Raw genomic sequence first — 20,916 nt, forward strand, 5'->3', positions numbered from 1 at the left:
AGGGATCTACTATCTGTGACTGCCACTCTGTACTCAGCACCCAGGCTTGTGCAAAACCAGGCCATGGCAGAGCCTCCTGGGTGCTTGGCTATTGTTTCCTTTCGCACTGCTGCTGCTTGGGGAAGTGGTCTGCCTGAGCAAGATGGCAGCTATGGAATGGGTGGCGAGTCAGCACCGGGACCCCACCATCCACTTTCTCAGTCTTTCACCCAAGCCTACTTCTCCAGTCTCTCCTCAGGCGGCTCCAGCACACTCTGACCCCCGTCTCCACTGGGGCCCCGGGTAAGTGGCTGCCACAACAGATTTTTGCATTGGCCCTTTAAATGACTCTGTTTCTCCAGCTGCATTTAAATGGCTCTGCGTCTGGCAGAGAACACACTGCCGCTTTTCACAGCTGTCTGTTATCTGTGTTTTGGGGGCTCTGGTGCTGAAGGCTGGAGATCCCCACTTACGGTTTAGACCATGCTCTTCTCAGGGGGATCCTACTGGCCATTTCGATATTCCTCTGATGCTACTGCCTGTTAGCGCCTAGTCCACCTTCTCAAGTCTGTACCGCACTCCTCACCAGTTAGGTTGTGCTAAAGCTGATTACTCTTTCTGTCCAAGGTTTTAAGCCTCCTCTCTTGCTATTGTTCATTTGTTTTCCAGGTGATTTCTCCACAATTTAGTTGTAATTCCAGATTGGTTCTGGGAGGAGGTCAGTGTGACTTCCACTTAGTCCTCTGCCATCTTAAAGTTCTATTTACTTTTATTTGCAAAAAACATCTCTTGTACAACTCAGAGCAATTCTGTAACATTTGCTATGTCTATGGAGGGGACCTGGCAGCAGAAGGACAAAGAATAACATCAAGAAATTTACTTTAATATACTTTTATTTTTAACCATGTAAATATTTACTAAGTTAAAAAGAAAAAGAAATGCCATATTATGTGCTTAGTAATTTTCCTAAAAAGACACCCATTGTAGTGTTGTTTATAATACTAAAAAAGAGGAGTAATATGCATGTTACGTAATAGAATGTTGGTCAAATAAAAATTTTATACTATTTAAGATTGTTCTGATTTTATAAATTTCTGGTAAAACTTGTTTGTCTATCTCCCTATTAATTAAAGCTCTTGCTTATAAATACTTGATGGGACACCTCCATCCTTCAGATCTTTTTACCTTTCCTTTTTTAAAACCTTCAAATTTTTTTTTCTTCTTTTTTGTTTTAGTGAGAAGTGGTAACAAAATTTTAATTTATCAAGGGAAGTAATGATAACTTTAGCAATAAAAATGATTGAAAGTCAAGAAAAAAATGAAAACAATCAACTGAATGAACTTGAGTGGTAGATGCCTGAATAACCCTTGATTGACTAAATCATTAGGATTTTATGCTTTTTTTAGGGCCTTATTAGATAATCAGCCATGAAGACAAATTTGTACTATTTCACATGGATTGAAATAGTTTTCTTTTCATCTCTGATTCAGTGTTTCTAAATTGTTTTATTGGAACACTGTCCAGTCTCTTATTTCCTTTAAAACATTCTAGGAAGTGACTTTATCTTGCTATAACTTTAGCCAAAATCCAGCAATCATTTGCATTATTTGGCACATGAATTTGAATACAGGACTTTTCTGTTCTTTAGTTTTCCTTCCACTAAAATAACATTGGCAGGATGTTGAGTCCTTGGGATGGTCTTAGGCATGCAAGCCATCATAATTATATTTACATGTGCTTCAGAATTAGTATTATAACAATGCATTTACTAGTACTCTTATAGAGTTTGCCTTTCCTCTAAATACTCTGAAGTTGTGATTTAATTTAAAAATTCAGTAGACTAGAGTTAATCTATGGCAAATTTTTACCATTCCAAACAAAATGAGAAGAAAAAGAAAGGATAATGTGGGAAATATTTCTAACTTTTTTTTTTTGTTCAAAGTACTTACCCTAATTGTGAAAATAGAATTTTCAATTTGTTAATATGGATATTAAAATAATCTTTCATGAATAGGGGCTGATGATAGTTTTAATTTTATTGGATTGTAAAATCTATTCTCTAGTAGATGAGAAACATAAGTCCTGTAAACTTTGAAACTATTTAAAAAACAATTTTTAAAAAATGAAACTTCTAAGTTTTTGAAATCAAATGAAAATGGGCACCCAACAGTCCAAAACCTACGGGACATGGCAAAGGCAGTCCTGAGAGGGAAGTTCATAGCAACACAGGCCTACCTAAGAAAGATAGTAACATTTCAAATAAACGACCTATCCCTCCAACCTCAAGAACTGGAGAAACAACAACTAACACAGCCAGGAGCAAGCAGAAGAAAGGAAATAATAAAGATCAGAGCAGAACTGAATGACATGGAGACTAAAAGTACAATTCAAAGGGTCAACCAATCGAGGAGCTGGTTCTTTGAAAAGATAAACAAAATCGACGAACGTTTAAGCAGACTCATCAAGAAGAAAAGGGAGATGACCCTAATAAACATTATAATACATGAAAGAGGAGGAATTGCAACTGATACCACAGAAATACAAAGGATTGTAAGAAACTACCATGAACAATTATATGCCAAGAAATTTGAAAACCTTGATGAAATGGACAAATATCTAGAAAAGTATAACCTTCCAACACTGAATGAACGAAGCAGAAAGCCTAAACAGACTGATACCAGCGGGGAAAATTGAAGCAGTAATCAAAAAACTCCTGGCACACAAAAGCCCTGGACCGGATGGGTTCACCGGAGAACATTTCAAAACATTTAAGGAAAAGCTAACCCCTGTCCTTCTCAGACTCTTCCAAAAATATCCAAGAAGAGGGAAGGCTCCTAAACTCTTTTTATGAGGCCAGCATCATCCTAATCCCAAAACCAGATAAAACCACAACAAAGAAAGAAAACTGCAGGCCAATATCACTGATGAAAACAGACACTAAAATCCTCAACAAAATATTGGCAAACTGCATCCAGCAATACAGGAAAAAGTTCATCAGTCAGGGTCAAGTGGGATTTATCCCACGGATGCAAGGATGGTTTAATATTCGCAAGTCAATAAACATAATACATCACGTAAACAAAAGGAAAGACAAAAACCACATGACCATATCAATAGAAAAAGCATTTGATACGGTACAGTATCGATTTATGATAAAAACACTCAGCAGAGTGAGAATAAAGGGGGCATACCTCAATGTAATAAAGGCCATATATGAAAAACCTACAGCCAACCTCATACTCAATGGGCAAAAACTCAAAGCTTTCCCACTAAGATCGGGAACAAGACAAGGATGTCCGCTTTCACCACTTCTATTCAACATAGTATTGGAAGTTGTAGCCACAGTGATCAGACAAGAAAGGGAAATAAAAGGCATCCAAACTGGGAAGGGGGATGTAAAACTGTCATTGTTTGCAGATGACACCACAGTGTACTTAGAAAACCCCATAGACTCCACCAAAAAACTGCTCTACCTAATAAGTGAATTTGGCAAAACAGCAGGATACAAAGTCAACATTCAGAAACCAAAGGCATTTTTGTACACCAAAAATGAAATATCAGAAGCAGACATCAGGAAAAAAAAAAAACCCATTTGCTATAGAAACAAAAAACATAAAGAACCTAGGAATAAACTTAACCAAGGAGGTAAAAGACCTGCATGCAGAAAACTATACAACACTGAAGAAAAAAAATTAAGGAAGACACAAATAAATGGAAGCATATACCATGTTCATGGATTGGAAGGATTAACATCATCAACATGTCCATACTACCCAAAGCAATTGACAGATTCATTGCAATCCCTATTAAAATACCAAGGACGTATTTCAAAGACATAGAACAAACATTTACAAAATGTATATGGAACCATAAATGATCCCAAATAGCCGCAGAAATTCCGAGAAAGAAGAACAAACTGGGGGGATCACAATACCTGACATCAAACTGTATTCCAAGGCCACTGTAATCAGAACAGCCTGGTACTGGCATAAGAGCAGACACATAGGTCAATGGAACAGAATAGAGAGCCCAGAAATAAACCCATGTCTCTATGGTCAATTAACATGCAACAAAGGGGGCAGAAGCATAAAATGGAATAGAAATAGCCTCTTCAACAAATGGTGTTGGGAGAGCTGGACAGCATGCCAAAAATTGAAATTCGACCCCCAACTCACACCATACACAAAATAAACTCAAGATGGGTAAAAGACTTAAGAATCAGTTGCAACACCATAAAAGTCCTAGAGGAGAACATAGGCAGGAAACTCTCAGATATCCCACACACTGATATTTTCACTGATACGCCCCCCTAGAGCAAGGGTCATAAAGGAAAGAATAAACAATTGGGACTTCATTAAAATAAGTAGCTTCTGCACGGCTAAAGAAAACATCAGCAAAATGAAAAGGGAGCCATCCACGTGGTAAACTATATTTGCCAATGATACCTCAGACAGGGGTTTGATCTCCAAAAGATATAAAGAACTCACATGACTCCACTCCAGGAAGACAAACAATCCCATTAAAAAATGAGCCAAGGACCTGAACAGATACTTCTCTGTGGAGGACTCACACAGGGCCCTGAGGCATATGAAAGGATGCTCATCATCACTAGCCATCAGAGAGATGCCAATTAAAATCACAGTGAGATCCCACTTCACGCCGGTCAGAATGGCCATCATAAACAGATCAACAAACAACAGGTGCTAGCGAGGCTGTGCAGAGAAGGGATCCCTAGTCCACTGTTGGTGGAATGCAGACTGGAGCAGCCTCTGTGGAAAGCAGTGTGCAATTTCCTCAAAAAGCTGACAATGGAACTGCCTCTTGACCCAGCGATTCCACTGCTGGGATTATACCCTAAGAATCCCAAAATGCCAAATCAGAAGAACCTATGCACCCCAATATTCATAGCAGCACAATGTACAATAGCCAAGTGCTGGAAACAACCTAAGTGCCCATCAGTAAATGAGTGGATCAAAAAACTATGGTACATTTACACAATGGAATACTACACAGCAGAAAGAAAGAAAGAGCTACTACCCTTTCTGATAGCATGGATGGAACTGGAGAGCTTTATGCTAAGTGAAATAAGCCCAGGAGGTAGCAGACAAATACCATATGATCTCACCTATAAGAGGAACCTAGCCAGCAAAGCAAGCAGGCAAGGAAAATACGACCAGCGACACTGAAAGAAAGAAGAAACCAACAGGGACTAGAGTAAGGAGGGTGTTTAGAGGGGAGGGGAAGGGGAAGGGTCAGATCAAGGAACAGGTGTGAAGGACATTTGATGAAGCCAAGGTGGGGAAGGATTATGGGGGCGTGTAGTCTGGGTGGGTGGGGCAGTGGAGAGTGGTGGTGGGTAAATGAAACCCATGTATTGAAACAATAAAAAAAATTTAAAAAGAAAAGAAACTTCTGTGATACCTGCATCATAGAGTACCATGTTTATCAATTTTAAATATTCATGATCCCAGTGAAATGTTGTCTTAGTCAGCTTGTTGAAAGAAATTATCATAGACTGTGTACCTTAGCAGAAATTTAGTTTTTCATAGTACTGGAGGCTGAAATTCTGAAATCTGCGTGCCAGAATGTTCGGGTTCTGGTGAGAGCCCTCTTCTTTGCTTACAGAAGTCTGCCTTCTTGTGTTCTCACATCGTGGAGAGGGAGAGAGAGAACAAGTATCTGATAAGGGTTGAACCTTCAAAGGAATGAAAACAGCAGCAAGTTTCTGTGGCTCTGCGTTTTTCCATCCTCCAATAAAGCCACTGTCTTTCTGTCATAGTTTTCTTCTTAAAACAGCTAGGTCTCCAGTGTCTCTTAAGGGCATGATTCCATCACAAGGACTCTACCCTCATAACCTCATCTAAACCTAATTACTGCCCAAGGTCCCATGTTCAAATACCATCACAGTGCAGGGGTTAGACTTTAATATAGGAATTTTGGAAAGACACAGACACTCCATAAAAAGTAGTTGTTATGGTGTTACAATGATGTTAGACCAGGGATCCAGGAGGATTAAAATCCTTCCGTGGTTTTAATCTATCCCTAAATTTGGGGAACAATGGCAAAATAGGGCAAATACTATTACTAACTAAAGCTCTGTAATCTTGAACCCCAGGGCTAAGCTGTTAGCACAGGAGAACTCATTCACTTAAATGGTTTGCTTGAATGACGTTGACAAATCCTACACCATGAGCCAAGAATGGCTTTTACATTTCAAATGGTGGAAAAATTCAAAAGATTATGTGACATTTGAAAATTATATGAAATTCACAATTTAGTGCCCCTGAATAAAGTTTTATTAGAATACAGACACACTCATTTGTTTATACGTCATCAATGGCTGTTTTCCTGCTACAATGGCAGAATTCAGTGGTTTCAGAAGAACCTAAAATAGTTGCTCTTTGGCCCTTTAGTGAAAAAGCTTGCTATTCAATCTTTATGGGTTTTTTTTTTTATCTTTTCTTTTCTTTTTTTCATTCTTCAATCTTTAAGCAAAGTTGACCAAACTTGATTTGCCTATTCCCAAGTCTAAATCTTAGCTCAATATATCATTTCAAAAAGATGCAGAGCTAAATGGGTCCAGAGACATAGTATTTATTCCAAAGCCTGGCATGAGCTAGTTTTGAGATTAACTTCAAATGGTCTAATGACAGACCTTGCTGTTCCAAAAAAACAAAAACGAACAAGCAAACAAAAACCTAAGAGACAAAGACATATGGCTTTATTGGAAGAAGGAAGAACGCAGAGCCATGGTAATTTCTGATATTTTCATTCCTTTGAGAGTTCAGCCCTTAGCAAAGATAGTCCAGGGTCCTGAAATTGGACCAGTCTAGATCAAGATTTATCTTCCTTTGAGTCTCTACCCTTGATTCACACTTATCACTTAAGTTGAAGGAGATGGAGAAATAGGACCTAAGAGTGGTACCCTTTCTAAAATTCAACATTAATTAATGAAACGGGTGGCATTGTTGAAATCAGTTCCTGTTTCTGACTTGTTTTTGTTTTCTTCCTCTTCCCTTTCCCCAACATACACAAAGGTGATTTTAAAGGATGTGGACTCACTTCTCTACGTGGACACTGATGTTCTCTTTCTGAGACCTGTTGATGACATCTGGAAATTTCTGAGGCAGTTTAATTCTACCCAGCTTGCAGCCATGGCCCCAGAGCATGAAATCCCCAAAATTGGCTGGTATAGCCGCTTTGCTCAACACCCTTTTTATGGCTCTACAGGAATTAATTCAGGAGTCATGCTAATGAATTTAACTCGTATAAGAACTGCCCAGTTCAAGGTAAGGAAGTATTCTGTATTTCCTTGTTTAAAAATTGGAATTTAATCTTTTCTAGAGTGTCAAGGTACTAACATTGTAAGTAGGTAACTTATAGGTGATGATGTTAGGAGCCAGGGAAAAGTGTTCAGAAAGTTATGAAATATTTGTTCAGGAACAGTCCAAGTGGTTTTTGAATTTAAAGCTTCAACAGGTTTGCTATTGAGGACTATTATGTTATGTTGAATTTCTGATTTCCATAATGTTTGAACTCTATATATATTCAGTGCCTCAAAAATCATAGGAAAAGTTCTTGAAATTACCCTAGAGATATATTTACATAAATACATAGGATATTTCTACAGGCTGTACATGACTTTTTATCCTAGAAAATAATTGGAAAGAACCTAAATGAACATCAGTAGAATATTATTCCAAAAATTATACTGCTGTTAAAAAGAATTAGGTAAATCTGTGAGATAAATAAGATCTCAAAAAAATACTAAGTGAAAAAATTAGAATACAACAAAGCATGATATTGTAGAGTGTTATCCCTTTTATGCCTTATAAATTTCCAGAAAAATACCTAACAGATTATTTATTGTAAACTGTAGGTACTTTTAAGGAAACTGGGAATGGGAATGCAGAAGGCTGGAGGAAGAGTAATTTTACCTTATTTTAGATCTTTGTATGATGTTTCAATGTTTAGTTTGTGAATACATTGTTTTATTTTTACTTATATTTTCTTTACCTTTTCTTTAATGTTCAAATATAAGTCTCCATTTCCCTACCACCATCTTCTGCTGCCCTTCCCAACGCCATCTCTCCCTCAACCCTCCCCTACTTCTTCCTGTCCTTGTGTCCTTCACACCTGTTCCTTGATCTGACCCTTCCCTTTCCCCTCCCCACTAAACACCCTCCTTACTCTAGTCCCTGTTGGTTTCTTCTTTCTTTCAGTGTCGCTGGTCGTATTTTCCTTGCCTGCTTGCTTTGCTGGCTAGGTTCCTCTTATAGGTGAGATCATATGGTATTTGTCTGCTACCTCCTGGGCTTATTTCACTTAGCATAAAGCTCTCCAGTTCCATCCATGCTATCAGAAAGGGTAGTAGCTCTTTCTTTCTTTCTGCTGTGTAGTATTCCATTGTGTAAATGTACCATAGTTTTTTGATCCACTCATTTACTGATGGGCACTTAGGTTGTTTCCAGCACTTGGCTATTGTACATTGTGCTGCTATGAATATTGGGGTGCATAGGTTCTTCTGATTTGGCATTTTGGGATTCTTAGGGTATAATCCCAGCAGTGGAATCGCTGGGTCAAGAGGCAGTTCCATTGTCAGCTTTTTGAGGAAATTGCACACTGCTTTCCACAGAGGCTGCTCCAGTCTGCATTCCACCAACAGTGGACTAGGGATCCCTTCTCTGCACAGCCTCGCTAGCACCTGTTGTTTGTTGATCTGTTTATGATGGCCATTCTGACCGGCGTGAAGTGGGATCTCACTGTGATTTTAATTGGCATCTCTCTGATGGCTAGTGATGATGAGCATCCTTTCATATGCCTCAGGGCCCTGTGTGAGTCCTCCACAGAGAAGTATCTGTTCAGGTCCTTGGCTCATTTTTTAATGGGATTGTTTGTCTTCCTGGAGTGGAGTCATGTGAGTTCTTTATATCTTTTGGAGATCAAACCCCTGTCTGAGGTATCATTGGCAAATATAGTTTACCACGTGGATGGCTCCCTTTTCATTTTGCTGATGTTTTCTTTAGCCGTGCAGAAGCTACTTATTTTAATGAAGTCCCAATTGTTTATTCTTTCCTTTATGACCCTTGCTCTAGGGGGCGTATCAGTGAAAATATCAGTGTGTGGGATATCTGAGAGTTTCCTGCCTATGTTCTCCTCTAGGACTTTTATGGTGTTGCAACTGATTCTTAAGTCTTTTACCCATCTTGAGTTTATTTTGTGTATGGTGTGAGTTGGGGGTCGAATTTCAATTTTTGGCATGCTGTCCAGCTCTCCCAACACCATTTGTTGAAGAGGCTATTTCTATTCCATTTTATGCTTCTGCCCCCTTTGTTGCATGTTAATTGACCATAGAGACATGGGTTTATTTCTGGGCTCTCTATTCTGTTCCATTGACCTATGTGTCTGCTCTTATGCCAGTACCAGGCTGTTCTGATTACAGTGGCCTTGGAATACAGTTTGATGTCAGGTATTGTGATCCCCCCCAGTTTGTTCTTCTTTCTCGGAATTTCTGCGGCTATTTGGGATCATTTATGGTTCCATATACATTTTGTAAATGTTTGTTCTATGTCTTTGAAATACGTCCTTGGTATTTTAATAGGGATTGCAATGAATCTGTCAATTGCTTTGGGTAGTATGGACATGTTGATGATGTTAATCCTTCCAATCCATGAACATGGTATATGCTTCCATTTATTTGTGTCTTCCTTAATTTTTTTTCTTCAGTGTTGTATAGTTTTCTGCATGCAGGTCTTTTACCTCCTTGGTTAAGTTTATTCCTAGGTTCTTTATGTTTTTTGTTTCTATAGCAAATGGGTTTTTTTTTTTTCCTGATGTCTGCTTCTGATATTTCATTTTTGGTGTACAAAAATGCCTTTGGTTTCTGAATGTTGACTTTGTATCCTGCTGTTTTGCCAAATTCACTTATTAGGTAGAGCAGTTTTTTGGTGGAGTCTATGGGGTTTTCTAAGTACACTGTGGTGTCATCTGCAAACAATGACAGTTTTACATCCCCCTTCCCAGTTTGGATGCCTTTTATTTCCCTTTCTTGTCTGATCACTGTGGCTACAACTTCCAATACTATGTTGAATAGAAGTGGTGAAAGCGGACATCCTTGTCTTGTTCCCGATCTTAGTGGGAAAGCTTTGAGTTTTTGCCCATTGAGTATGAGGTTGGCTGTAGGTTTTTCATATATGGCCTTTATTACATTGAGGTATGCCCCCTTTATTCTCACTCTGCTGAGTGTTTTTATCATAAATCGATACTGTACCATATCAAATGCTTTTTCTATTGATATGGTCATGTGGTTTTTGTCTTTCCTTTTGTTTACGTGATGTATTATGTTTATTGACTTGCGAATATTAAACCATCCTTGCATCCGTGGGATAAATCCCACTTGACCCTGACTGATGAACTTTTTCCTGTATTGCTGGATGCAGTTTGCCAATATTTTGTTGAGGATTTTAGTGTCTGTTTTCATCAGTGATATTGGCCTGCAGTTTTCTTTCTTTGTTGTGGTTTTATCTGGTTTTGGGATTAGGATGATGCTGGCCTCATAAAAAGAGTTTAGGAGCCTTCCCTCTTCTTGGATATTTTTGGAAGAGTCTGAGAAGGACAGGGGTTAGCTTTTCCTTAAATGTTTTGAAATGTTCTCCGGTGAACCCATCCGGTCCAGGGCTTTTGTGTGCCAGGAGTTTTTTGATTACTGCTTCAATTTTCCCCGCTGGTATCAGTCTGTTTAGGCTTTCTGCTTCGTTCATTCAGTGTTGGAAGGTTATACTTTTCTAGATATTTGTCCATTTCATCAAGGTTTTCAAATTTCTTGGCATATAATTGTTCATGGTAGTTTCTTACAATCCTTTGTATTTCTGTGGTATCAGTTGCAATTCCTCCTCTTTCATGTATTATAATGTTTATTAGGGTCATCTCCCTTTTCTTCTTGATGAGTCTGCTTAAACGTTCGTCGATTTTGTTTATCTTTTCAAAGAACCAGCTCCTCGATTGGTTGACCCTTTGAATTGTACTTTTAGTCTCCATGTCATTCAGTTCTGCTCTGATCTTTATTATTTCCTTTCTTCTGCTTGCTCCTGGCTGTGTTAGTTGTTGTTTCTCCAGTTCTTGAGGTTGGAGGGATAGGTCGTTTATTTGAAATGTTACTATCTTTCTTAGGTAGGCCTGTGTTGCTATGAACTTCCCTCTCAGGACTGCCTTTGCCATGTCCCGTAGGTTTTGGACTGTTGTCTGTTCCTTTTCATTTGTTTCCAGAAACTTTTTGATGTCTTCTTTGATCTCATTATTGACCTCTTCATTTTATAATAGCGTGCTATTCAGTCTCCATGACTTTGAATGTTTTTGAGTTTTTTGGCTGAGGTTGGTTTCTAGTTTCAAGCCCTCATGGTCCAAGAAAATGCTTGTTATGATTTCAATTTCCCTTATTTGTTGTGGCTTGGTTTATGTCCTATCATGTGTTCTATTTTTGAAAATGTTCCGGGTGCATCTTTGGGATGAAAGGTTCTATATATGTCAATTAAGTCCATTTGATCTTATGCCTCATTCAGTTCCACAATAACCTTGTTGATGTTTTGTTTGGAAGATCTATCCATTGTTGACAGTGAGGTGTTAATGTCCCATACTATCAGTGTGTTACTGTGTATATCTTTCTTGAAGTCCTCCAAGGTTTTCCTTATATATTTGGGTGCTCCTATGTTGGGTGCACATAGGTTTACAACATGTATGTCTTGATGGATTCTTCCTTTGAGTATGATGATGTGTCCTTCCGGGTCTCTTTTTATGGCCTTTGTTTTGAAATCTATTTTGTCTGATATAAGTATTGCTATCCCTGCTGTTTGTTTTTTTTCCTGTCCATTTGCTTGGAATATTTTTTTCCATCCCTTTACTCTCAATCTGCCTAGGTCCTTTGTTCTGAGGTGGGTCTCTTGTAGGCAGCATATGTGTGGGTCATGTTTTCCTATCCATTCAGCTATCCTGTGTCTTTTGATTGGGGCATTTAATCTATTTACACTTAAAGTTATTATCGATAGGTACTTACTCATTTTTTCCCTTTGTACCTGTGTACCTCTCTCACTCTTTTTCTTCACCTTATTAAATCAATTCCTTTAGCTTATCTTGTAGTGCTGGTTTCGTGGAGATGTATTCTTTCAGCCTTCTTTTGTCTGGGAAACTCCTAACTTCTCCTTGCATTTTAATTGAGAGCCTTGCTGGATAGAGTAGTCTTGGCTGCAGGCCTTTACTTTTTATTACTTGGAATATTTCTTGCGATTCCCTCTGGCTTGTAGTGTTTCTGTTAAGAAGTCAGCTGCTAGCTGTATTGGGGCTCCCTTGGATGTTACTACCTGTTTCTCCCTTGCTGCTTTTAGGATTCTCTGTTTGTCTTTGATATTTGCCATTTTAATGATGATGTGTCTTGGAGTGGGCCCCTTTGGGTTCCTCTTGAATGAGACCCTCTGTGCTTCTGGAACTTGCGAGACTTTTTCTGTCCTCCAATTAGGGAAGTTTTCCATCATGATGTTTTCAATCAGGTTCTCTATCCCTTGTTCCTCTTCTCCTTCTGGTATCCTTATTATACGGATACTATTATGTTTCAAGTTGTTCTGCATTTCGCTAAATGCTGCTTCATTCTTTTTGAGTCTTTTTTCATTGTCTTGCTTTTTCTGGGAGTTTTTTTCTACCTTGTCCTACAGCTCACTTATTCAATCCTTTGCTTCTTCAGGCCTTCTTTTGATTCCTTCGACTGTGTCCTTCAATTCAGAAATTGTATTCATTTCTTCTTTACTCTTATTGATCGTTTCTATGTCCTCTTTCATGCTATTATAGTTTGCAGCAAATTTTTTGTAGTTTCTCTGTAGTGTTTGGTAATTCTCTCTGAGCTCAGTGAGCTTTTCTTAGACCCAGTGTTTTGAACTCAATATCTGATATTTTATGTGCACCTTTTCATTTAATTCTCTCTCTGGGGATTCCTCCTTTTCCTTCTATTGGAGGATGTTTCTCCCCTCCCCCCCCCGCCATTATTTGTGAGACTCTTCTTTTTTGCTTCTACTTCTTAAATTGATCTGTCTTGACTTCCTGACTTTGTGGTGTGAACTTCTATGGTAGGAGACCACTTTTTTTTCCTTCTTCTTACTGTAACTTCCTCTGATGATGTCAGCTATTATGTCTTTCTCACCTTAGGCAGTCTTTAGGAGATTTCCAGAAATCTATAGTGTGTCTCTCCTCCAGTTGTTAATCTAGTCACTCTGTCCTCAGCAGTCAGCCTTAGGCATCACATGACAGGGCACAGTCCTTCCTGTGAGTGGGGTTATTTTGTCCTTTTACAGTCCTGCTCTTCAGGGGAGTAGTCCGCCTGAGCAAGATGGCTGCTGCTGTATGGGGGAGAAGTCAGCACTGGGATCCCTCTAAGCTACTCCCTCAGTTTTCTCCCCAAATCCTCTCTGTCCAGACTCTCCCCAAGTGCCTCTAGACCACCCTGTGTCCCCTTCCATCAAGAATCTACTATCTGTTATTGCCGCTCTGTACTCAGCACCCAGGCATGCAGAACCCCAGGTAGGGGCAGAGGCTTCTGGGGGTGGGGCTGTCGTGTCCTTTCAGGCTGCTCTCACTCAGGGTAGTTGTCTGCCTGAGCAAGATGTCTGCTGTCCTATGAATGAGGAGCCAACACCAGGATCTCCCTGGCTACTCCTTCAGTTCTCTCCCCAATGCCTCTGTCTCCAGACTCTCCCCAAGCACCCCTAGACCAGTCTTCATCCCCTATAACCAGGGATGTACTATCTATGACTGCTGCTCTCTACTCAGTACCCAGGCCTGTGCAATGCCGGGCAGGGACAGAGCCTCCTGGGGTTGTGGTTCTTGTGTCCTTTCAGGCTGCTTGCACTCAGGGGAGTGGTCTGCCTGAGCAAGATGGCAGCTGTGGAATAGGGGGTGAGTCTGCACTAGGACCCCACCAGCCCCTCTCAGTTCTTACCCCATAGTCACCCTCCCCAATCTTTCCTCAGAGGGCTACATCCCACTCTACCCCTGCCTTTGCCGGAACCCAGGATAAGTGGCTGCCACTACAAATTTTTCATTTAAATGGTTCTTTGCATCTCCACCTGCCTATCTCTTGCAGAGAGCACCCCTATGCTTTTCGCATATGGCTGTTGTCTGTGTGCTTTTTGGGGGCTCTGGTGCTGCAAGCTGGATATCCCTGCCTATGGTTTAGACCCCTCTCTTCTCAGGGGGATCCAATTGGCTGTTTCAATATCCCTCTGGCACTGCCACCTATGGGCACCCTGCCCACCTTCTCGAGCCTCTATTACACTCCTTATCAGTAAGGTTGTGCTCAAGCCAATTTCTCTGTCTGTCCGAGGTTTTAAGACTCCTCTCTCACTAATGTTCTGCTGTTTTCCTGGTGATTTCTTCACACTTTAGTTGCAATTCCAGTTTGGTCCTGGGTGGAGGTCAGTGTGACTTCCACTCACTCTTTTCCTCCATCTTGAAGTCTAGTATCACATTTATTTTTAAATTAAATGATTATTTTAAGACAAGAAAAGGATGTTTTTTGTTAAGATAACATGATTCTGTTATCTCTACACTTCAGGGGCAAAATTAAGAGTCTTAAAAAAGAACATCAATTTGGGGCATGGCTTTCTTTTATTTTTCTTTTTTAGATTTTATTTATTTAGATAGGGGAAGAGAGGGCGAAAGAGAGGGAGAGTAATACCGGTGTGTGGTTGCCTCTCATGCACCCCCACTGGGGACCTGGCCTGCAACCCAGGAGTGTGCCCTGACTTGGCATCAAACCAGCAATCCCTTGGTTTGCAGGCCAGCACTCAATCTACTGTGCCACACCAACCAGGGACAGGCATGGTTTTCTAAGTAGAAATTATGGCCCAACTACCTGTTCCTACTCTAGGTAGTGTTCATGTGTACATTTAAAATGCTACAATCCAAAGCCCTAAATTTACTTTGTCCTATGCCTTGAGCTCAGCAGGATTCCTCTTCTATTTGCTTTTTTGGAAAGAGTGGATCAATCCCTCTACATTGTTTCTCAGCAGACAAGATGTGTTTGCTTTGCTTCAGCTGCTCTGATGGTTTTCTCTTTTCCAGAACAGTGTGATTCCAACAGGCTTAGCTTGGGAGGACATGTTGTATCCTCTGTACCAGAAGTACAAGAATGTCATCACATGGGGAGACCAGGATTTATTAAATATTATTTTTTACTTCAATCCAGGTAGGTTGCTTTCCAGAATGTTATTTGTATGGGAGTATGCTCACCTCATCTCAGCAAGCACATTCCAGCCAGGTCTGATATGGAGGAAGCTTGACCTCTTCCTGTGTTCCCCTACCTTAATCCTTGGCTAGGAGGTGCAACCTTTCATGCATCCCTAGGATCTATGGAGGTGGGTCATTGTGCTGCTGACACAAAATGCCAAATGATGAAACAGCCAACACTGGACTCCATTTTTCAGGAATCTCTTTTGGATTTTGCTAACACTGTTCTTCTAAGAAGCACAGTCAAAATTAATGGGAGGCACAGAACTTAATGAAAACATAATAATCTAGGCATGAGGCCCTCCTAGCCTAAACAATTGAACCTTGGGATGCTTAAAGTGAAGTGACTTGTTCAGAGATAAAAGAACCTAAAATAAGAACTCAAATTCCCAAATCCCCCTTTTTTTCATCTGGGGTAAGAGAAATTCTTCTTATAATGTTAAGTCAGTGATTTGGTGGAGTTAGGGGGAGGAGGGAAGCAAACATTTCTGGGCTATGTTTTTATTTTGACTCCTAAAGCTAACAAAAATTATTTTCTTCTTGCTGAAACCATACTTAATGTCATTAAAATCAAAATCATGTATTCTCCTTAAGAAATATCTTTGGAGATAAAGAACACTCTTACCCCAACTTACTCAGGCCTTTGTCTTTAAAAAATTCTGAGGTAGAGACTCTTATTTTTGAAGACTTTTTCCATGTGGTTGCAAATCACCCTGGAAGCCCCCACTACATACCTTTATTTTCTTTAACAAAACCCTGAAATAAAACCTAATCTCATGTCTTCAGATCAAAAGGATATAATTCAGGGGGAAATAAGCTGATACAGTTTCTGGCAGAGACACCCAATACACATTCATTAGACAAAGGAAAACTGTCATTCACTTGTGGGGTTTCAGTCCATTACCCTCTCATAATAGCAGAGATTTTAAATTCTGCTTTTTCTTGTTCAGAACATTTCATTTTTTTTCTAGGTGTAGATGTATTGGTTAGAATACTTGACTGCAAATAAAAGACTCCTGGAGTTAGTCTAAGGAAAAAATTTACTTTTTTATTAAAAAAACAAAACAGAAATGGTGTCCCATAGAAACTAAGGGCAGAGAGAAATCCAGTGATATCCATCACATTGAAAGGTGAGCACTTTCTATAAACTTGAACAAACTATATTTGGGGAAAAAAAAGATTTTTTTCATCTTTATCCCTGGCAAGGAGAAAGGGATAAAAATTGGCCCTGACACAGGAGGTAAACTTGCTTATTGTTATGGTTCTTTGGGTTGCAATGGGAGAAGCAATGAACACAAAACTGAAGCATATGACTAGAATATTATTATGTTATTGTCATAACCTTCTGTAGCCAATAATATCACTTTTAAGATGTGTTTAAAAGTCATTAGTTAAAAACATGTTTTAAAACTCTTGCTATAATTAGAGCGTGCATAGCTGGGGGTTTGAGGGGGTGGTAACTGCAGTGCTGGGTAATAAGCTGGCTCAGGAGATGCTAGAGCCCATGGAGGGCATGCAGGTAGGTCAACCTACAGGATATTCTCCTGGAAAGTGAGCTAAGTCACCTTCTTCAAGGGGTGGAAGACTGAATTCACATCTTTACAGGTGAATTTGAGTTAAAGAGCAGAATCCTATAGAAAGGGTAAATTTGTCAAGGGCCAAAAGAGAACTCTATGTAGAAAGATGTGCTTGGATTAATGCCCCTAGGTTGCAAAGAACAAAACTCCACTCAGGCAGATTAAGTAAGGGTCCAGGGCAGACCCATGAACACAGGGATCAGATCATGCCAGTCCTTGTGAGAATGAGCTCCAGGGAGCTGCTGAGGACCACAGTTGACTCCTTTATCTCTCCTGGTCTCTGTCGTTTTACTTCTCTCCATACCCATCTGATTCTATTTTACCTTTTTAGACAGCATTCTCTCTTTGCACATGATCCAACCCTGAGGTTATGTTGAACAATCTTACAAGCCAAAACCAATGATGATAGTTTTCCTGTTTTTTAATTCAAATTATTGGAGATAGAGAGAGAGAAAGATTGGCCTGACTCAGCCTATGCAATGATTTCCAACCTAGCTTTGAATCAGTTCTCTTTAGATAGTGATACTACTCTTGATCTGGTCATCAGAGGCCAAAGCAGCAAGGTTATGTGGAATTTTTCTCTCTCAAACATGACCACCTAGTTCTGTCTCTGCTTTGGAGCAATTTCTAGAAAAATAGGTTGAGGGCAGGGAAGGAAATGAAATGAGCCAAGTATAGATGACAAAGCAGCGCATCCAGCCAGGGTAAGTTTCTGCCCATAGGGAGAAAGAAGAGTTGAAATAATCATGGGAGATTATATATATACATAATCCTGGGAGATTTTATATCTATATCTATCTATATATCTATACCTATACCTATACCTATATCTATATCATCTATATCTACATCTATATCATCTATATCTTTATCTATAGATCTCTTTATATAAATATCTATCTATCTATCTATCTATATAGCATAACTTCAGTATGTAACTAGGGAGTTAGGAGGTTTTACTTGGGGCCACAGAGAAGAGGACACATAGTCACATGGGATGTGTCTCTTCAGTGGCCCTGTCAGGGTTTTGTTCTCATACTGCCAAGTGATTACTGGAGCTCTGCACTTGAGTGTGAAACAATATTGTTTACTCCACCAAAAGCATCCCGCAACTGGCAGTTAAGAGTGTGGTTCTTTTTTTGGGGTAGGGGATTGACAGGCTCAATTATTTGGTATTAGGACTGTTCTTGGAAACTGGTAACAAAATGTTGTTTTGGGAGCCTGGGAACTTCATTAAATCTGATATAAAACACATGAATGAAGATTGTAGGGTCCTCATGAGAAGAGGTTGTGTCTACTTTGTCTTTCACAGGGCAAACATTAGTGCCTTAAATGGAGCTGGTCTTCAGAAGTGTTGGGTTGGTTGAATAAATGGCATTAGGAGAATGGAGTGAAAGAGGGAAGTAGATGGAAGATAAAGATGACAGCAAGGAAAATGAGAGGAAAGGAAAGTGGGGAGAGAAAGGAAAGGAAGAAAGGAGAAAGATACAGATTGCAGAGGGATGTATAAGGTTTCGTTCACTCATTTTTTCAGCAGATTTTTTTAGCACCTGCTATGTACCAGCTATAGAGTTAGGCACTGGGGATATGGCAGCAGGCAGAATAGGCAAAGTGTCATTTTCATGAAATGTACCTTTTATTGGAAGAGGTAGACTTCCAAAGAATAACAGCTATTCATTCAAAATCTCAAAATGTGATGAATTCTATAAAGGAAAAAGGTGAAGGATTGAGAAAGACTATCAAAGCTGGAGGAAAGTAAATCTTCTTTGAAGAATTAATTGCCCTTTTCTGAAATAAGATGCATTCTGGAAAATAGAAGAGAAGGATGAGAAAGCTCAGTTCCAGGATGAGACATTAACAAAATTAAACAAACAAATAAACAAACATAAAACCATTAATAGTGCGAACAGCCTCTGTTCTGTTGATACAGTGTAGTAACTGAGCAGCAAAACTGTTTCACTGTGAAGTTAAAATAATCAGTTATAATCTATTCCATAACCTTAGAGATACCAAGAGTCTGAAATAATCAGAAGTGTAAGAGAGAGTGAATTCATACAGCACTTTGCAAGTAGTTAGGAGGCTCTGAAAATAAATGTAAGTCTCCTGAAATGACCACAAAAGGATCTCAGACCCATAGACCATCAGTTAAGAAAGTTAATGATGAGTTTCTTTTTTATTTTATTTTTTCAATCGCAGTTCACATACAATATTATATAAATTTCAGGTCTACAATATCATGATTAGATATTTATATAACTTACAAAGTGATCACCCAGATTGGTCTAGTACCCACTTGGCACTATACATTGTTATTAAAATATAGTTCACTATATTCCCTTTGCTGTATTTTATATCCTTGTGACTATTTTATAACTGCTAACTTGTACTTCTTAATCCCTTTACCTTTGTCACCTAGTCCCTGGAACAATCCTCCCCTCTGGCAACCACCAGTTCATTCTCTGTAATGAAGAGCTTCTTTATCTATGTAAAATGGAGAGAAAAATGGCCAAGACACAGGGTTTGAAGACAGGTTGACTTGTAAAAATATTTTAATATGAATTGTAGTAGTTTCAGCCTTTAAAGGTTTGGAATTTTAAAAAAATGTTCATTCTATTATTTCCTCAGCAGTGCAAAAATAACCTGAATATTTCACCATGCAATAATTTTTAAACATCAGATTTTGACACCCCTGATAATCTTGCTTAAAAGAGATCCATTTTGGAATAGTTAGTGATCTTTTGCCAAATAAACTTCATTGGTCAACTCTGCATGTTTATTGGCTGATACATAGTTTTCCATCTTCATCCCACTCCATGATGCTAGTTGAGCCTCTTACCTCCTCCTCCTTCCTATTAACCAAATGGAGATTTCAAAGTATAACCCATGCAAAATTTATCTGTGAATAAAAAGACATATCTGTTATTTTTAATTGTCCACTTTTGATTTCCCTTCCTTTTAGTAAAATGGCCCAATTTTTCCTCCCTGGGAATTGCTCCTCCCCTGTTGCACACAGTCTTAGAGCTCTGCAAGCCCTGACTCCCACTAAGCCAGTCAACCCATCTCCAAGAGGAGAAAGTAACCAGGGTTCAACCTGGCAGTGATGCTGAAAAGCTGACATTAATTTGTCCCCATCTTCCATATCCCAGGAGTGCCCCAGTTCAGCTTTACTTCTGATTTTATGAACTACCCTTCTCTTTTAAAAGAAAAAAAAACATTTTTTTCTTGCTTCACACGCTAGAATCAAAGTTGGTTACTTGCAATCTAATATAGATTTATATTCTTGAATATATTAGGTTAAAGCATCTACTTATAAGTCAACATTTCTACCATTTTCTTGCACCTTTGAAGAGATTGCATTTACCCCAGCAAAATTAAATGCTATATCTTTTCTAAAGCACACTCTGATTTTCAAATCTTTCATCATTATCAGGCCATTTTCTTCTGAAATGCTCTTCCAAGTTTGTGTCTGTCAAAATTCCATCTTTACTAAAGGTCTAAGTTTAAATGAAACTTAAATGCACTCTTTTCTATGAATTCTGATAAGACATGTTTATTTTGATGACATGATATACTATCTCACTTATAAGAATATACATTTCTTGAGGGCAGGAATAGCACCTTTTCATGCATTGACTGAAATCAATGCCGTGCAATAATGGGGTGGGCCAATACTTGTGAACTGAATTCTGTCTGGAACCCAATTTCTTATTTGACATTTAACAGCTGAGGTTCTTAGCTGGTCTTAAACTCCATGAAAGAGATCTATAAACCCCTAAACTTATAAGCAATATTCTTCATTTATATCCAGCTGTATTTTTCCAAAAACAGGACCTAAAGCTTTCCTTAGATTCTGATAGAGATCTGTGACCCATAAAAGGCTACGAATGACTGGCCACCTGAATTTTAGAAGCAACTGTAGCAACACGTTTATCACCAGTAGACTGTGGGCTAAATAAATATAATATATAAGTATATATAAATATATATTTATATACTTAAGTATATATTTATATTTATGTTTTATATATACATACTTTTCCTCCCACCTTCTAAATTCTTCTAGGCTGGGCTAAAATCAAATGAACAGATACA

The 20,916-nt window shown here is 39.0% G+C and overlaps 1 protein-coding gene across 1 annotated transcript in view; it reads left to right on the forward strand.

Moving 5' to 3' along the window:
• GXYLT2 (glucoside xylosyltransferase 2) overlaps nucleotides 1-20,916 on the forward strand; it is a 204,439-nt gene that overhangs the window by 136,678 nt on the left and 46,845 nt on the right. The window contains exons 4-5 of the mRNA XM_054595024.1: nucleotides 7,018-7,269; nucleotides 15,083-15,206. Coding sequence (XP_054450999.1) covers nucleotides 7,018-7,269; nucleotides 15,083-15,206 — 376 coding nt within the window. The remainder of the gene's footprint in view (nucleotides 1-7,017; nucleotides 7,270-15,082; nucleotides 15,207-20,916) is intronic.

This window comes from Pteronotus mesoamericanus, unplaced genomic scaffold, assembly GCF_021234165.1.
Source record: "Pteronotus mesoamericanus isolate MK-2021 breed Mesoamerican mustached bat unplaced genomic scaffold, CSHL_Meso_final scaffold_54, whole genome shotgun sequence".
Classification (NCBI taxonomy): domain Eukaryota; kingdom Metazoa; phylum Chordata; class Mammalia; order Chiroptera; family Mormoopidae; genus Pteronotus; species Pteronotus mesoamericanus.